We start from the raw sequence: 19826 nt of genomic DNA on the forward strand, positions 1-19826 counted from the left end.
TCTACTCGGGACGGTCTATCGATTGTGGAATAATCTACCATCTAATCATCTAACTATTTCCCAAATAAAGAGAGAATTACAGTTACACATAACTTTGATAGAATAATAAAAGCAACTTCAAATTCATTTTGTATATAATTTGTTTGTGTGTGTCATATTTTGTTTTAACTATTATTATTTATTTATTTTTGTTTTTATATAATTTGTAGCCTATGTCTGCCTATGACGCTGAACGCCTGCGTTCGAATCCTGGCGGAACTTCGGACAAAATTTAAAGCGGTGTTTATCCCCTCCTAAAGCTGGCGACATTTGCGAGGTACCGTACCATGCATGGTCATGTAAAAATTTTTCCCCGAAGAGGTGTCGCATTCCGGCACACCGTACGGGCTCGGCGATTAAAAAGGTCCCTTATAGTTGACTAGCCGGACAGGGCCCGCTTCGCTGCGCCTTCTTTAACTCTCTAATATCTATTTAGGGTGGTGACACTTCGCTTTTAATGTGGATATCGTGCTACTGTAGCCTAGGTCCGCCTATGACGCTGAACGCCTGCGTTCGAATCCTGGCTGAACTTCGGACAAAATTTAAAGCGGAGTTTATCCCCTCTTAATGCTGGCGATATTTGCGAGGTACCATACCATGCATGGTCATGTAAAAAATTGTCCCCAAAGAGGTGTCGCATTGCTGCACACCGTGCGGGCTCGGCTATTAAAAAGGGCCCCTATAGTTAATAAACTCAATTCGAATCGAAAAGCACTCATTGATGTATGAAAAGTGTGCCCCTGCTCGGTTCCTTGGCAATTTTTTACTCTACTCACAAATGCCTTTCTTTTGAGCCCCATATTACTGTATTGGTAAATATTTCGAGTTTAGGGGGTATTTCGGGGGTGGTCACTTGGCTATAAAAGTAAATATAAGATTCGTGCTCTACTTTCAGAAACATTTCGTATGAGTCCCGTAATGGCATGATCGGTAAATAAGTTGTGTTTGAAGGTGGGGTGGACCCCAGGGTCCTTGTCCCGCAAATGAATATAAATTTCCCGAAAATCAATAAACATCCACCCCAAATAGCTTTTATATAATAGGGAGGTATTTTGGGGTGGGGCGGCTCCCCAAACACATGGCTCTATATTGCCGTGATTGGTCTATATATTCATTTGGCGGGTTTTGGGCTGTTCCCGCGGCACCCGTCTCCAACAATAGAAACCATGTCTTTTTTTTTTGGTGATTGTTAAAGTGCAAAAAATTTCGAACTAATCGCATTACCAATCTCTGAGATCGGGTATTTTTGAAATTAGGATAATAAGAAGTGCTTTTTAGGGGAGACAGTTCGACTGAAATATGCTCCATATTGCTATAGTCAGAAATAAAGTTCAATTTATGGGGTGATTTAGGGCGTACCCCAAAATTGGATATCAAATTCGTTTTCTACTCTCAAATACCTTTCATTTGAGTCCCATTGCCATAATGGGTCAATTAATCTATTCGACGTATTTTTAGGAGGAAAAGAGCCACCTTGACTTGAAGGTAAGTTTTAATGCCATATTTTTAATCTACTCCCAAAATATCTTTCATTTGAATCCTATATAGCCATGGTCGGCTGATATGCCTATTTGGGGGTGAGGCGACCTCCTATTACTTGGACCTAATTTTGTATGCCATATTAGTAATCTACTGCCGGATACTTTTCATTTGAGTCCCACATTGAAAGGAACCTCGAATATTTCTGTTTAAAGGAGTTTTTGGGTTGGGGCGGCCCGCTGGGTACTTGGACCCAAAATTTAATATGATTTTCATTTCCAATACCTTTCATTGGATACCCATAGCGTGCCCATCAGTCCTCTTTTGGATTTGGGTGGTGTTTTTGGTGTAAGGGAGAGGGTCAGCCACCATCCGATATCTAAAAATGATATAACCTGTGTTTCCTTTTTTTTGATTCTACGGAACAAACAAACAAACCGAGTCCCATATAGTCATGATGGGTCATATGCCCTTTTGGAGAGTTTTTGGGGGGTGGGGTGACCCTCTACACTTCGATCTGATTTTGTATGCCAGATTCGTAATCCACTCCCGAATACCTTCCATTTAAGCCCCATATTGATATGGTAGACCAATTTGTCTGTTTTTAGACATTTTGGGGTTAAGGCGACTTCCGGGCCCAATTTTTAATACCATATTCGTATTCTACTCTTTAATACTTTGTCTTTATCGGTCCACTTGTAATTTTGGGTGGTATTTTTGGGTTAACGGGGGAGGGTCCGCCCCCTTCAGATATTAACAAATTATAAAGCATATTTCTTCTTCCTGATCATATTCGTAATATACTCCTGAATACCCTTCATTTGAGTCCCATATTGTCATGATCATCAAATAAACTTATTTTAAGGGGTTTTGGGACTGGGGCGGCCCCCAGCTACTTGGACCCAACTTTTATTATGAAATTCGTACTCTACTCTTTAATACCTTTCATTTGAATCCCATATTGTCCCGACAGGTCGGTAGTACTTTTGGGGTAAGGGGGAGAGTACCCCAAAAGTACTACCGACCTTATCAGCTTTTACGTTTAGCTTGCTTTAGAAAAAAAGTGTAAAAAAGTATATTTGATTAAAGTTCATTCTAAGTTTTATTAAAAAAAATTTACTTTCTTTTAAAAAATCCGCTATTACTTGTTAATAAATATTAAAATACTAAATACTGATAGAATATATCCGGCTTTGCTACAAAAGAAGGCCGACTATCTGGCGCCTCATCTGGTGCCTAGGACTTGCGTATACTCCGAAAGCCTGGCAGGAGGCAAGGGAAGTTATGCGACACCATAAGTCTAAAAGCCTTACGCACTTTCTACTCAAAACCATGGAACGTATTGTGGACACCATTATAAAGAGTAGGACATCCAAAGAACTCCTCAAATACAAACAGCATGCCTATGTCAAGGGAAGGTTGGTGGAGACTACCATGAGGTTGTGCATACAATACAAGAATCCTTCGATGCCATAACGTACACCCTGGCGGGTGTACCGGGTACCAGTACCGGGTGCACCCGGTCCTTAAAGACTGGATAAACCATATGCTAAGGAACAGGTGGATAAATTGTGTGTCCAGTGGCATAAATATAAGGGAGAAAGTGGCACAAGGCACGCCACAGGCGGGCATTTTATCGCCACTCCTATGGGTGACCACCATAAACAACCTATTACGGATGCTGACTGAGGAGGTATTTGAACATGTCTGGTAGGCAGACGATGTTATAATACTTCTTAGGGGTAAGAATCCGAACGAGCTATGCAGAAGGGCCGAAAGGGTCTTGCATATGGCATATGACTGGGCTACACCCAGAGGTCTCAATGCTAACCCAGAGAAGACTGAAATATATGTACCTGTTCACGAGGAAGACGAAGGTGATTCGATATCTGACAAGTTCAAATACTTAGGTGTGATCTTGGACAGCAAAATGAATTGGAGGTGTCACATTCAGGAGCGTACTGAGAAGGCTCACAGATGTTGGGCACTATGTAGACGGGCCGTAGATTCGAAATGGGGCCTGAATCCGAGGATAGTCCACTAGCTCTACAGGAGCGTGATTAGGACAATACTTACTTACGCCTCAGTAGTTTGGTGGACTACTATGGAAAAAAGGGCAACATAAGGACCATACAACAGGTTCAGAGAACATGTTGCCTTGGCATAGACGGAGCGATGAGGAGCAACTTATACCATCGCGGTATAATTGAGGCGACGATGGAAAACCTGAAAGGAAGGGAAGAGGTGTCCGATCGGACACCTGTGATGAACCTTGAAGTCGAGTGCGAGTCACTTCTGCCATCGGTACAGTCTTGGATTGACGGAACCCTAGTATCGCCATCTGGAAGATCATATTACACGTGTGGATCACAGCTAGTGGACAAAGTGGGCCTAGTGATCTATATTGAGAACCCAGGGACTGAGATCTGTTTTAGATTGCCTGACCATAATACGGTCCTGCAGGCGGAGATTCGGTCGATCACGGAATACGTGAAGTGGTGTGGTGCTAACGCGAGGACGTCGAGTGTGAACATCTTTACCGACTGTAAAATTGTCATAAGGGCAATAACAACCAAGACAGTAAGGTCACGAGCAGTCTAGCAGTGTAAGAAGGAGATTAACGCTTTCTCTGAGGTTGGCAAATACCGCATCGTTTGGGTGCCGGGCCATAACGGAGTAAGGGGAAATGAAAGGGCAGACGATTTGTTGGTAAAGGCCAGAGGACTGCCGTCAATAAACTTGGTTAGCCCGAAGCCGTCGAAGAGTGGGCGACGAATGCGCATGCAACATCGTGAAACAGCGAAACGGTCGGTAGGACGGCGAAAATCCTATGAGGGATCCAGATCGTGAGAAGACGAGGCTATTACTGAAAGGAAGTAAGAAGGAGGACTACGAGCTTACGTATGTAAAATCGGTGCGGCAAGTGATAGCATGTGTAGGGCATGCGGTGAAGATGATGAGACGTTAGAGCATTTCGTTTGTCATTGCCCGGCTTTCGCGTCTAACAGATACCGGCACTTAAGTGGGGACACAATACCAGACATGAACCAACAACAATTGAAAACAATTAAGAATTTTGTAATTAGCACGGAATTCCTCACTTAGATTTTCTTTTTCGAGACTGCTTTTTAAGTTTTAGAGCGCACAACAAGACGATTACCGGATTAGGTGTATGTCCGTAGCGGCATGGGGCGTTTTAATATCTGCACCCTCTTTTCAAATTGACCTAACCTAACCATTACAAAGGGAAATTAATAGACAATTAATTCTATGATAGTGTATGAAATAATATGTAAAACTAAAACACGTCGAATGTTTAAAATGGCACACAAAATATTTTAGTAGTTCATCATGACCCTCACAGCATTATCATAATTTGTAGAAAGAGAATGAGTAGAATGCCGACAATATAAATATTAGAAATGAAGAAGGTCGAAACTTTCTTCTCTGTAGCGGTGACGACATTTTCATTCTGCGCTAATATTTGGCTTAGGCATATGTGGGGAGAACGACTGATGTCAGAATGTGGTGGGATGGTGGATTGTTCGTTTATTTATTCCAAAAATAATTCAGCAATGAGAGCATTTCTCGCAAGAAATGCTCATCACTAAAATTGTGTTATGAATACACAAAAATTTATAGCAATTTCGACGGCGAAAAAACCATCAGAAGATCTCGAACGGGCGCTAAGTGCACACGAAAAATCGAATTTTCCTAAAAGTGGACCTAGTGGTTACTAAGTTTTAATTTTTAACAATAACTTAACTTCCAAAACAACGAACGAAAATGGTTTATGAAAGTGGATTTACTAGCCGCAGAACATACAGTTCCAGACCAGTGGTAACCTCGTACTCTGTTTCGGTAAGCAGTTAATATGGATCTTAAGTACCTTTCTGGAGAAATGTCCCTTGCAATATAAATAATTAGAAGTTGTAAATACGCATATCCTTTATATAAAACATGACACATTGATGCACATAAATAACTCAGTCAAGAACTTAGTATACATTGTAGTGTGATTTTTCCTTATTATAATTTACCACTAGAATAGCAGTAATAATTCAATGGAAATAAGACCATCTGCGCTCTGTGAGAACGAAATTTGGCAAATTTGCGAGCCAAAATAACCAACGCGTATCTTTTTTTTGACTAACAAGCATTAATTATATATGTAAAAAAATGTTTAAACAAAATATCTAAAATTTCGCTATCAATTTAAATCCAATGAACAAAGTGCATTAAGAATTTCCAATGTTTTATACATATACCAGAATACCATCCATTGCACAAAAACAACTGGAATGTACTAGTGTAGATATATAAGAATTTTCTTTCGAACTTTATTAGCCTGTGTGTTTGGATTTTGCGTATACAATTTTCTCATTTAAAAATGTATATGAGCATTTGTTAGAACATTCACATATCAGGGCTAAAAATACATATAAATACATAAACCAAAAAAAGAACATTTCTACGAATTGAATTCCTTCCTTTTTTATGTACACATACATGGTATATTTAAATGTATATCTGATTAGATAAGAACAATATACAAACCCCGATCGGAATTGAAACACGTTTGAAAATACATTCGAATTTAGGTCAATATAAAGTTCGAATTTGCTTAAGGTTCTGTGTAGTCCACGTTACAAGAATGCATATTTGAAATGTTAAAACTTGTATTTTTCATTAATATTCGTTTTTTTACTATCTAGTTTAAATCGAACAAATGTGAGGCCACAGTTCTGCTTTGGCGTTTCTCAATAAGATTTCAATATATCACCAACAATTAAAAATTAATGCATGTTTCTACATAAACTTTTATGTATGTTTTATGTGGTTGTCATCGAAACCTTTAATCGACCATCGCCCTTATTCATTTGACACCTCAAAAATATATAGACATTAGTAAATAATAAGTGATAAATCTATAGTTTAATTTGGCTATGCAAATATAAATAAAATAAATAAATATTCACAAGATCTTTTATGTTTTTATCAAATACTTCTTGGTCGCTGGCACGTATAGATGCAGCTAAAATATTTAGAAATTCGCTAAACAATTTTTTTTTATTAAACATAAAGTTAAAAATAGATGTGAACTAATAACGCTTTATAGTGTTGCCTAATGAAATAAACAAAAAATTTTACGAATGTTGGCACAACTATTCTTCTTGGTCTTTTGAGATTTCTGGTGAATTTCATAGAAATCGCAACAAAATGTTTACTTTTCCTTATATGTCTGACTAAGCACAACAAAATTGGTTCAGATTTTGATATATACCATACATAAGACCAAAGGACTTGCAATTTTCAACTGATCTTTGACACTGGTTGATTTATTTCTCCTCGGTCAAATCATATCATTTCATTCAAATCGGATCAGATATATAGATACAGCTCTTTTTTATAAAATTCTCCTGGTTTACATGGAATTTGCCACGGATTGTGTTATCCATCTGAACATTTCTGCCGAAGCCAAATATTGCCCGAGTTAAACTTTAGTTCAAGTGTAAGGTATTATCTAGTCTGTGCCACGCAGAGATCTGCAGCGATTTATCTCATTTGCAATGTACAGCATAAATATTTGTCTTTTAAATCAATGCAACCATTAAACTTTAATCAACGCAATCGGCTTGTACAAAAATCACGCAAGTGTTTTGCGGTTGTGCAGATGTGTATGTAAATATATATACCGCGATGAAGCAAACGAGCGACCCTCGAGTTTTATCTACCACCGCATATGTTTATGCTCATGCGTCTCTTGTATATGCGGTGGTATGATGAGTTTTCGCAAAAAAAAATGCTTCTTACATTCACTCATAACACCGCCATACGTTGGGAATAAAACATCAATCTATCGATTGATTTTATATATTTTATTAAAAATATATCTTTTTTCGTGGGTGTTTTAGCCAAAAATATGAAGCAGAAAACACCTTAATGTATACTATTAAGTAGCAATATATTATTTAGCCATGTCGAGCATACCCCAATGATGTTTGTTAAAGGCGCTATTACACGGCATGTAGATGTCTTATAACTTGCCACTTTTTGTTTTCACATGTAATTGAAAATGTTTGTCAATCTAATTTCTTTTAGCTATCACACCTCTATTCTATTTTCGTATGACATGACCCAAAAAGTTGATCAAAAGCTGATTTTTTTATGCGTAAAAATTGTTAAAGTTGTGTGAAACCTGGTTAAATCACAAATTTTTTGAAAACAATTTAATTTGGGTTTGCTTTTATTCGACTGAAAAAAAAACAGCTAATTTCTTTATGTTTTTGCCAGAAGGAATAAAACAAGCTCTAATCGAAAAAAATACAAGTCTTGTTTTCAAAAGTGATTTTCATATGTTGGTTTCGTTTGTATCACACGACATGTACAACTCTACATGTTCTTAAATTGACATGTCATAAGACAACTACATGTCGTATAACAGGGCCTCAAGGTAGGTTGGTTGGGTTTGAAAACAGGCCAAATCGGTTCATGTTTAGATATAGCTTCTTGAAAACATAGGGGACAGTGGTAATTTTGTTGTATTATCTTAAGAATGAATTTTATCTTATTTTACAAACAAACAATGGCCTACAAACTATTTTGCATCGTAATTCGGAAACCGTTCTTCATTATCTGTGCCGGAATCAACGGAATGCCAACGTTCCAGCACTTTTTTACTCAATTTTTCAAATCTCCCACTTTGTTAATAACAGACACGTAAAACGAAAAAGGTATTTATATTTCAAGTTTTCACTCTTTTTAGATTCCAAGTCCAATAGAAAGATAATCCAATGAAAGATTTGTTTATCAATATGAATGTTTACTATTTGCCCGCCAAAGAAAGGCATATTTCCCTAATACACAATATTCACAAAAACAAAATCGTAACCACACCTACAATACCCTTTTGGAGAAATCAGAAATCTATATTAAGCTTAGTAGCTCTTAATTAAAATCGACAGCAACATTACAACAAAACTTAAAAAGTCTTACATAGTACAATACTTTCTAAAAATGAAATAATAAATATACGTAGTCATTTTTTGATTTATTTAGCACTAAGCCCGTTATTCGGTGATACACAAAAAAAAGGAAGGAGTATTCATTCGATCGCCACTCATATCAGTGTGCCGAGCATAGCACAGCATCAATTGCGCTGATGATAATTACTTACACTGCAATTTATGAGTATTCCGCAAATCAGAAAAATACCACCGCTTGCAATTCTCTGGTGCCGCATGTCTTTTGTCTTCCCGTACTTGTCAAAGCCTTAGTTAGAATTTTCAGATTTACAGGTAAAAGCGCGTTAAATTTGAACGAGCCCAATGTTGTTCTGTGCAATATTTTTTCATTGGCTGAAACTAAAAGACTATAATTAGACTTTGTAGCAGAAGTAAAAATGCATTTTTTTAAACCTGACAAAAATTGGGCAGCAAAACAGAAATCAATTCTATTGATCGGGTTTTATGGTCGGTCCATAGCCTGATGTAGGTAATGATCGATTTGAACCTCACTTGACATGTATGTTAGAAGGGCAATATCTAAACATGGATCAATTCGGCATATTTACAAATATATTCGATTGCTCAATAGGAAATATTTGTCTAAAAATTTAGAGGCACTCTGACGTGTATGGCATACATAAACTCTAACGTATATGACATACATCGAAAATAAACATACCGAAATAAACTAGTTTTTGACAGAGTTAAAAAATAATAAGGAAATCGTGCATCCGTTTTTTAACTTTTGTGAAATTACGATTATGGCCGAACTTGTGCAAATTTAGAAGGTAGAGCTGGCAAACTATCGTTAATCGACATTTCTAATAATAAACATCGAAACTAATATGAAATTCCAATGACCTATATATCAACCGAAAATCAGAAGTAAAAATCAGGAGATCGATTTATATAGAAGCAATAAAAATGCACAGACCGAATTAAATCTAATTTAATTAAGTCAGTTGGAAGTCATGAGAGAAACCATTGACATCATTTTAGCCGTATAATATCGGATAAAAATTGGGCCTTCTACAGGCGCAATGTATCTTATTCATTCAGTGTCGGATCGCTTATTATTGTTAAATTTTGCAAAAATTTAAATTTGCCGATAGTATGGATGGATAGGAAAAATATCAATCGATGTTCAGACAAAAAATAAAACATGGATAGTGCCATCGCTATTTGTTAACTACTTTTTATGCGTTTTATATAAGTGTATGACGTTTTCGACGATTACAACATTTTGACATTCGAAAACCTTAAAAAATCGTTTTACGGCCCATCTTTGGTCAGGTGATTGTTTTGTACGGGGGTACATTGCATCACAATAGAAGAAAAACTCATTTTTTCCAAAGCAGCTTAGATATAGCGATTTAGTTGGTTCAAGATGTAAACTCTTAGTACGAGTATTGGTCTTAACGGAGTTTACGTGTGCTCTATAAATGGCATTGGTAGTGTAAACCATCACAGGACATATTTGCATCTAAATTAAATATATTTTGAACTAAAGAAGCTAAAAACAAACGAACAAAATTGGTTTAAAAATGGCCCAGAAATTAATTTAAATTTGGTTTTTTTCTTAAGACATAAACTACAACACGGCCCTTCCGTCAAATTAGAAAAAGATTATTATAGTTTTGTTCCACTCGCTTAGCAATATTGTTGCGTGTTTACAACGCATAGCCGAAAGTCAAAATTTTACCTTGTAAAGTGATACATATATGCGATTTATATCATTAATATATATTCAAATATACGTGTGTTGGAAACTGATTGATAAATTCATATACACATATTTTGGGGCAAAAAGAGAAATTCATAGATTTTTTTTGATAAGAATCTTCAACCTAAAAGATATTCTCGAAGGTGGAGTAATCTTTTAAGTTTCATAAAAACATTTCTTTACTCTTTCGGCCATTACTACAAAATGTCTGTCCTTTTAAATGCGGAGAATAGAAGTGTTGGTCTTTACCAGTGTATACATATTGCTTGGTGTCTAGCTGTTTATGATATTTAGACTGAAAACCTCTCATATTTATTTTTGTAATTTCAATAACAACGGCATCTATTTTATTCGTTTTGGTTTTCAAAATTTCATATACCTCAATTCAAGGCTAATGTGTACTCGTATGTGCATATGCATTAGGGCGGGTTGATTTTTTTTTCAATCGTAAAGCAAAAACGTAATCTGCATTAAATTCTAAGAAAATTCTCCGAAGAAACCATGTATCTAAACTAAAATTCCCTGAAAATCTGTAGCCCCCGAAATTTTCGTCAACACAGATATTGTTAAATTAATATACACTTATTTTCGTCTAGCTTAGCTACACAATAAATAAGAATATACGACTGATATATATATTATGGTCGAGTACTCACAAAGATTCGACAATGGAGAAGCTCCAAAGTTCTACAAAGAAAATTTTTTTTTCCAAAATTAGAACAAAATTTATGACTTGAACTTGGAGATTTCATGTAGACAAATTTTTCGAATGGAAGATTTGACTCAGAGTTAATGTATTTACTTAACAAAAAACAAAACATGTGCTAAATGCGTCCTTGATTTTAATAGCGCTCCAGCATCCCATGCTTACTTGAATTTAGGTTCGCCATGAGATTCTCGATCACCTTCTGTCTGTTGAAATTACACAAATTTTTTATCGAGTAAAGCTAGCAGCTTAAATTTTGCATAAATACTTCTTATTGATGTGGATCAGTTCGGAATGGAACCGATCTTCAAATAGACTTCTTTAGCCCCTAGAGGGCGTAAATCTGTTAATTCTGTTGTGACTTCCAAATTATAAAAATCGATCTCTAAATTTGAACGCTTGAGAAACTGGAATAAGCTTGAACTAGCTTTTAAATTTAGCTTATAAACATATTAGTACAAAGAACATAACAGATGCCATTCCTGGCGGACGGTGTACGAGTATAAGATTCAAGCCAAACATAATCCGATTTAATTAAGAACTCATTAATGTAATGAAACTTTTGTTGTAAAACAAATTGAGGTTCGGGTATATTTGTTCAAACGAAACTCAATTTCGGTGCAAGGAAATGGTCGGATCTCTAATATTTTATCAAGTAATCAACTATTTCTGAGGCGAGAAGTTTAGATTAGATAACCTAGAAATCTGAATTTGTATTCTGACATTGATTCGTTTAGAATCGACCCATGCTATTAACTTTGACGGCTTTTGCATCTTGATCGTTAATGTTTCTTAAAATAAGGTTTTTTAAATTCAAGAATCATAAAGAAGCATATGGCGCCTAAGGCACTAAGCGCACATTTTAAGCACAAGAGAAACGAGACCTCGTGATAAAACCGACCCCATTGATTTAATTTTTAAAAAAGGTATACGAAAACGAATTTTTATTTTATGTTTTTGGTTGAGTATATAACCCGTATACCCCGTAGAAAAAATTTTTATTTACACTCCATCAGGGATTTTGGCAAAAATGTACACAAATGAACTTAACTGTAGGTCATAAGAGTAATTTACTTATAGAATTTCTGCCAAATCAGGCAAACATTTAAGCTTCTAGGGGTCGTAGAAGTCTAATTGGGAGATCGTTTTGCATTAGGTATAGACCAATTTGGCCTATACTTACCATGTATGTTGGAAGTCATAAAAACAAATCAGTGCAAAATTTCTGCCAAATTGGATAGCAATTGTGGCTACCGGGGGCTCAAGATGTCAAATCGGGAGATGTAGTTATACAGAAGCTATATCAGTTTGTAAAAAGATTTGGATGGATATTGTATAACAAAACACTCCGTGCATCTCCGTGCTTCTAGGGGGTCAAAAAGTCGATTCTAAGGACCATTTCATATATATGAGCTATATCCAAATGTGAACCAATTTGGCCCAACGACCTACATCAACAAGTGGTAACTGTGCACAACTTTGAGACACTCTGTTTATTAGAACGACCGCATGTAGAGCTGCAAAATATCGATGGTACTATCGATGTTTTATTTTTGTCTGAATATCGATTGATATTTTTTCCCATCGATACTTATGGCAAAGTTAGTCTTTTTGCAAAAAAAGCCATCAGAGGCAGAATATATCCTTTAAGATGCATTGTGCCCAATTTTTATATGATTGGATTAAAATGTTGTAGAATTTATAATTTCTCTCATGACTTCCAATTGACTATTGCATTTAGTTTTTTTTCGTCTGTGCATTGATCTTGCTTCTATATAAATCGATATCCCGATTTTTACTTTTCATTTTCGTTTAAAATATTGACTAGGATCGATACTATCGATATTTATTAATAGAAATATCGACAATAACAATAGTTTTCCTGCTTAACTCACATGGCTAGATCGACTTAGAATTTCTACACGAACAAGAATATTTTATAGACATTATGGGGTCGCAAATCGGTGCTTCGAGGTGTTACAAACGGATTGACTAGATTGGTATACCCCAATCCTATGTTGGTGGGTAAAAATATCGATTGTGTTATTTGTTTGAAATAAATAGGCGCTTCAAATAGAAATGTATGTACATTTATAAATAGCCTTTAAATAATTTTTATCTACATATTTGGAGTGGTTGTCAGAAGCCATGGATGATATTATATGTAAAGTTCAAAATTATTACCCATTAAGTCCTGGTTATGGGAAAATGTAGGAGATCGTCGCAGCTGTTTTGTGTTGGCATATGAATTAATACAAACGGAAATGATTACCGAGCGTCTGATGGCCGTAACCGTAATGCCAAGTGAAATATCTGTGAAATAATATATTACGTTTCCATTTTTTCAATAATATATTACGGTTTCCCCCAAACAGAAATCCAAGTAGAAACCTAATAACCACACCAAATCTCACCCCATTTGATATCTTCAAAACAATTAAAATATTAACTGAGTTAATTTGTGTAAAGTTTTAGCAGAATCATGGTGATGGGAATCTTTTTTTACTTGGTTTAAACATAAATACTGAACTTTTTCGGTATATATTTTCAAATGAAAAAAAAAAAAAATTAAAATGCAGGAAGTTCCGTCATGCCGAATTCCAAATTCCGTCAAAAGTAGGTAAACATTAACATTTTATGAATCCAAAAGTTAGTAATATAAAATTATGATCTGATCTAGACCATATTGCTCACGAATAGTGGGGGATTTAATAAAATTCTCCGTTCAACTCATCTGATGGTGAGTTAATATGGCACTTACATCCGAATATGTTTCAATCTGGTGATACATCAGTCTATATGGCACCCTTGTAAATTTAAGCGATATTGGGCTAAAATACGACTTTTATAAGCTTAAGAGTTCTTGGCTGATTATCGGTCTACATGTGGGCTATACCATGCACGACAGACGAACCAACGGACATGGCTACATCGTCTACGAATATTTCGAATTAAAGTATGCATATTAGAATATTTTGAAAGGTTGAAATTGACAATAGCCCAAATAAATTGATAATTAATAGATGATCAAACATCTGTTAGGTATTGGTCGCTTCTGGTAGGATTTTTTTTAAATTTTTTTTGCAAATAATTTTCTTGTGTGCCAAGGCTAGTCATGGCAATTGGGACTTGAATGAAATGGTTTTGGTAGTAGAGTACGAATCTGGCAGTGGCAATCAAGTGAGATGAATCATTTTAGTATTTTAGACATTTAAGATTTTGCTTAAGAAACAGAAACAGATCTATTAAAAAAAGTTGTTTGCAATATATAAGTTTAAATTTTAAAATTGAATTGAATTAAAAAAGAAAAACAAAGTGATGGGAATCAACAGCGAACAAAACATTTAAAAACGTCAGCGCCATCTATTGGGCTTTGACCAATGACAGAGCGGTCAAAGTTGATCATATGCTTTTCACCATTGTTTTGACAATTTGTCTGTTTTTCGAATAAAAATATATAGAAATTAAAGTGGGGATATTTGTTGTATTACGTTGTAAACTTTCCACCCAGAGAGAAGCCTAAACAACAGGTGTTAATGTGGTCGCCCAAGTGTGTATTTCAAGTAAAAATAAAGAACGATACTAAAATTTTCTATTAAATGAAAAGTAATAGAAAAAAAACAATATAGAATAAGGTTAGGATAGGGGCAGTCTTTAAACAGACTAACTTAGACAGTTTTAGTCCATTGTGATACCACAGCAGCGTCACAAAGCCTCTTGTGGGAACCGAAACCACGTCCTTCGCACCTCGCAGTGGTAATCCGAGCACACAACCAACTCTGCTATCAGGGCGCCATAGTCTTATATCAAATCAGTATATGTCTGTTGGTTTGTTTGTTCATGTGTTCCGTATACTCAAAAAAAAAACGGCTGAACCGATTATCTTGAAATTTCCACCGAGGGTGCAGAATGGTTCTGTCGTAAAATTAGGGTACTTTATTTTTCGACATCTGAAGGGGGAAGACCCTTCGCGATTCAAGCGAAATTAAGCTTGCACTCTTAAAGTAACCCTAAAATCAATAATTTGCTATCCAAATTTGGGGTGGTATCTTGTAGGCTATTCAAATAAATGGGCGCAGATAAACGTATTTGAGAAACTTAACAAATTTACCGACCATGGTAAAATGGAGCTCAAATGAATGAAATTTTGAGTGCAGTGCACGAATCGGATTTGCACTTTCGGGGACAAGTTTCTGAGACCGCTCTATCTCAAAAACCACCAAAGAGGACCTATTTACCAAAAAAAAAAAAAAAAAAAAAAAAAAAAATACGGGAACAGGGGCAAATGGAACGTTCCTTAATGAAATGTTCATGTGCTAATTTGCCTTTGCAAAACTACGAGACTCCAACGAAATGTATTTGGGAGTACAACACAAATTTTGATCCCAAATTTTTGGCAATGGGTCTTCTTCCAATTGCTGACAGACCAAACATGGAAATATGGGTTCATCGAGCGTAAGGGGTATGCTATAGCATATATAGGAGGCCACCGTAGCGCAGAGGTTCGCATGTCCGCCTATGACGCTGAACGACTGGGTTCGAATCCTGGCCTGAACATTTATGAGGTACTGTATTTGGTATGGCAGCCATATAAAAACATCTCCACAAAGCACGACGTTCGTACTCGGCTGTAAAAAGTAGGCCCCTTATCAATGAGCTTAAACTTAAATCGCACATCACTCCTTGATATGTGAGAAGTTTACCCGTGTTCCGTAATGGAATATTCATGGGCAAACCATCATCTGCTTAGTGTATATAGACCAAAACTCTCATATAGTCATATATAAATATTGAAAGGACAGTTTTAAAGAAAGCGCTCCCGAGCGGGCCCGTTTCAGCTAATATTGAATAAAATTTGTTAATTTTGTGCTGAGCTTGTTACGTTTTAAGATTTTAAGACCAAAGAAAAGAAACCGCAAACTGACATCAACGCATAATAGTATCCAAACATTTGCGTTACATTTACGAGAGTATAGCCAGGCATTCAGGCACACCGCATCTCTGAATTATTCCGCAAGAAAAGAATGAATAAAAATATGCAAACAACAAACAATTTAGATGGTTTGGGTATAGAGTTAAAGGCAGTCTGCTATCAGACTCACCTAGACGTTTTCGTCATTGTGACACCACAGGAAAAGGAGAAGGAAGATGATGCCTTCTATTTCTTAGCGTTGAACCATCCAGATCGCAAGTGACCTACTCTTAAACCCTTTAAGGCACCCTGATACGTAAAGACAATTTTATTTGAGCTGCAGGTACGCACTCAAAATTTCGTTGACGAAAATTTCTTTAGGATATGTCAATGCATTTCTTTTGGTAACGAAAATTTCCTATTTCACGATCAAAAATGTCATATGAGCTGACATTTTCTCTATTCAATAGACTTGTCTTATGTACGTCATTTACGAATAGAGCGCGCTCTGGTCGGTATGTATTCTCATGTGTGGAGTATTTTTTTTTAAATAAAAAGATATTCGATGAAATAACAGCTCGATTTAACCGAAAAAGTTGCAATTTATTCCAATATCCATGTCCTATAAAAATTTTCGTACGTATCACACGATGTGTACCACCCTTAGAGTTGCTATTTTTGAAATTACATATGGCATGTCTGATAGTGTAAGTATTTTAACCATTTAAACTTCCTTAAGGCACATTGAACTTTGTGTGTTTTGAGCATTAGCGATATCGTTTGAAACTTTTTAATATGAGAAGAGCTCTCTAATAGCGAGAGATGTGGCAGTAGGGTTTTATATTTTACATAGTATTTGAAATCGGAGACCCTAACAACAGGGATCGTAGCTGGGCAACAGAGAGTACTTTTTTTTTGTTGCTCATCGCTTTGAGAAATGGTTATGGCACTATTTTCGACAATTGTTGACACTTAGCAGAGAATCAACCTAAAAGTAAACCAACATAATCAGCTGATCACGTAATATCACCTTATGAGTTTACCCTGATCTAAATCACAGAAATCGAAACACTCGAGTATACGGCATATTTCGATGTTTTTAAATTGTGTATAACAACAAAGCCACCATATGTACATGTTTTTTTCTTCATATATGTATATTGTACACTCAAATACATACATATATTAAAAATGATGGTAATGTAAGATGCGCGCGCATTTATTTGTAGACATAATGCTAAAAATACGCCTTTGGAATCTCGCAAGGCTGTTTTTTGTTCTACGGAAATATAAACAAATTTCCACTATCTGCAGCCCGCATTTATAACCCTGGCACACATCCATGTCCATTTGTGCCCACTCATAATGAGATTATGTACCGAATGAACGAACATCTGTATATGAGTGTGCATATTTTTTGTTTGGCTCCCAATGCACGAGTGAGCGAATCGTTTCGTTGTAGTTAACCATAATGGATGATTGGACATTTAAAGTGGTACACTGAGACATCAGTTTAAATGAGAAATAACTTGATTGGAAATTCACTTGGTAAAGTGGAAAATTGATTACTTATTAATAAATGGAAATTGTTATACGAACGACATAGCAAAATTTTATGTTGATGAAAATTTTTCTTAGTTTTTATGACAACGCCACGCATATTTCAATATTGTCCGGCCTCTAGTAGAATAGTAGTGTAAGTATTTAAATCGCAACCTTGTGATGTTTTAACACAATTCGAAAATTTTTTGGAGAAATAGGTTTTTTTGTCAGGTATAATTATCTGATTTCGCCAGGTAATTAATAATGGCATGCAAATGTCACATTTTTCGCTCTCTAAGCCATCCAGAGATGCTCCTTATGGGAATTTTTTGACGTTTTCGACATTTACAACGTTTTAAAAGTCGAAAACGTCATATACATTCTTGTATAAATGTTATAAAAAAGAGTAAACGTTATAAACGTTTTGTGATATATATGCAAAGAGGATTCAAATAATAGAGAAATTTTTGTGCTCTCAAAATTTGACAGCTCTGCCGAAAAAATAAAAGAAGTCAAATTTACAGCAAAAAGAAAAGAAATAAAAGAAAGAAAGATACACATATAGGAAGCTAAGACTGTCGAAACCCTTTCAAACATAAATTATATAAAGATGATAAATTTGAACTTCGCACATAGACTGATTTGTGGCGCTTGTGAATATAGATAAATGAGAATTATCTAAGAACATGCCGCAAGCAGAATTCTGCTCTCAATTTCAAGCAGTTTACGTTGCACAGTTTTCTGAGACAGATTGAAAAAAACTCTAAGAAAAAAAATAAACGAATAATGATACCTTAGTAATTCCTTTTGAATATTGCAGATATTGTCCTTAAAAAAAGGATAAATTCTGCTCGAATTTTTTTTACAAATTTTTTTTTTACATGGCCTTAGGAAATTTTAAACTCGAGGGGGTTTTCCAATTATAAAACCCATATCTTGTCTTAATTTCACTTGAAATGCTTTTTCAATTGTTCTCTTTACCAACAAAAAAGAAAAATTAAGGTATTGAAGCAAGTTTGTTCCATAAAAACAAATCAATGACTATGTTTTCTTTTTGACCAAAAAATGCAAAAATACACTTATTTTACATTTTTGACTTCCAAAATGTATAGCTATAACTAAATAATCAGATGTGGACACTTGTCGCGGCGACATCGTTGTAAATTTTGCCATAAATCCAAATCAATTACGAAAATGAAAACCTAACCACAAATGCCTTCGAAAATTGCAAAGTACGAAGCAGATATCGGTCAAAATTTCACGAAAGAAATTAAAGTCAAATATCTCCGAAACCAGTATTGGAGGTAATGTAGACCTCAAGAGGACTTTTTTATAGGGATTTTCGAACACTATCCAGTAAAAATAGGACGTATTTGCTCACCATGACAATTCGGGTCTTAAGGGAGTTCTTCCCTTAAACCAATGGCAATAAATGGGTTTAAACAAATGGTTTTCGAAAGAAGAGCACTATGTTTATATTTTTTTTTCAAGGCCATGATTTACCGATCATGGCAATATGGGGCTCTAATAAAAGGTATTTGGGAATAGAGCATGAAATTCATACCCACTTTCGGGAGTCCACACTGGGGGTCCATAGAAATATATATATATATATATATATATATATATATATATATATATATATATATATATATATATATATATATATATATATATATACAGGGTGGCTGATGAATATTGCTACATTTTTTTTTCGGTGTATGGAATACATTTTTCTTTTATTCATGTTAAATTAAATTATTAAATTAATTATTAAATTATTATTAATTAAATTAATTAATTAATTAATTAAATTAATTATTAAATTATTATTATTAAATAGAAAAAAAGTTATTACATTTTTTTTTGGTAGCGGCTTTCATCAGCCACCCTGTATATATATATATATATATATATATATATATATATATATATAAATGCTAACAATGCTTAAAATTAGCCTCCGTGCAAATTAATGAATTTAAAATTCAAACAAATCTTTTGAGTGTAGTATAGTTTTTGCCATATACTTTATTTTAAATTTCAATTTAAATTTTAAATTAAATCTATTATCTATCATGGAAAAATATCGCTTAAAGCGAATATACCATCCTACGTCGACGAAACGTAGGAGGAAAATAGGCGAAAAGTAGTACTCTGTTTATAATGAGGAAAATGGTAAAAGAAATTTTAGTGGCAACTCTGGAAACCATTGTCGGCATCATTTTTGTTTACTTTATTGGTTTCAATGTTTTTTTTTTCTTTTTGTTATTTTATTTATTTGGGAAAAACATTATAAAACCATAAGTGCAGATAAAAAACGTATTTTGGTATAAAAATAAAAACAAATTATTACTGTCAAATTTCTCTCGTGCAGAATAGAATACCAACACCAAAAGACGAATCATGGCAGGCTTG

The 19826-nt window shown here is 35.1% G+C and overlaps 1 protein-coding gene and 1 long non-coding RNA gene across 2 annotated transcripts in view; one reads left to right on the forward strand and one right to left on the reverse strand.

Moving 5' to 3' along the window:
- The first annotated feature begins 5041 nt into the window (after positions 1-5041).
- LOC106091121 (uncharacterized protein CG45076) overlaps positions 5042-19826 on the forward strand; it is a 187046-nt gene continuing 172261 nt past the window's right edge. Inside the window, exon 1 of the mRNA XM_059361662.1 lies at positions 5042-5379. Within this exon, the coding sequence (XP_059217645.1) occupies positions 5305-5379 (75 nt within the window). The 5' untranslated portion in view covers positions 5042-5304. The remainder of the gene's footprint in view (positions 5380-19826) is intronic.
- On the reverse strand, positions 8551-9296 carry LOC106091122 (uncharacterized). The gene is made up of 2 exons (XR_001221952.2): positions 8937-9296; positions 8551-8882 (listed from the first exon to the last, which is right to left on the reverse strand). It is a non-coding gene; the product is annotated as an uncharacterized LOC106091122 (long non-coding RNA).

This window comes from Stomoxys calcitrans, chromosome 2, assembly GCF_963082655.1.
Source record: "Stomoxys calcitrans chromosome 2, idStoCalc2.1, whole genome shotgun sequence".
Classification (NCBI taxonomy): Eukaryota; Metazoa; Arthropoda; class Insecta; order Diptera; family Muscidae; genus Stomoxys; species Stomoxys calcitrans.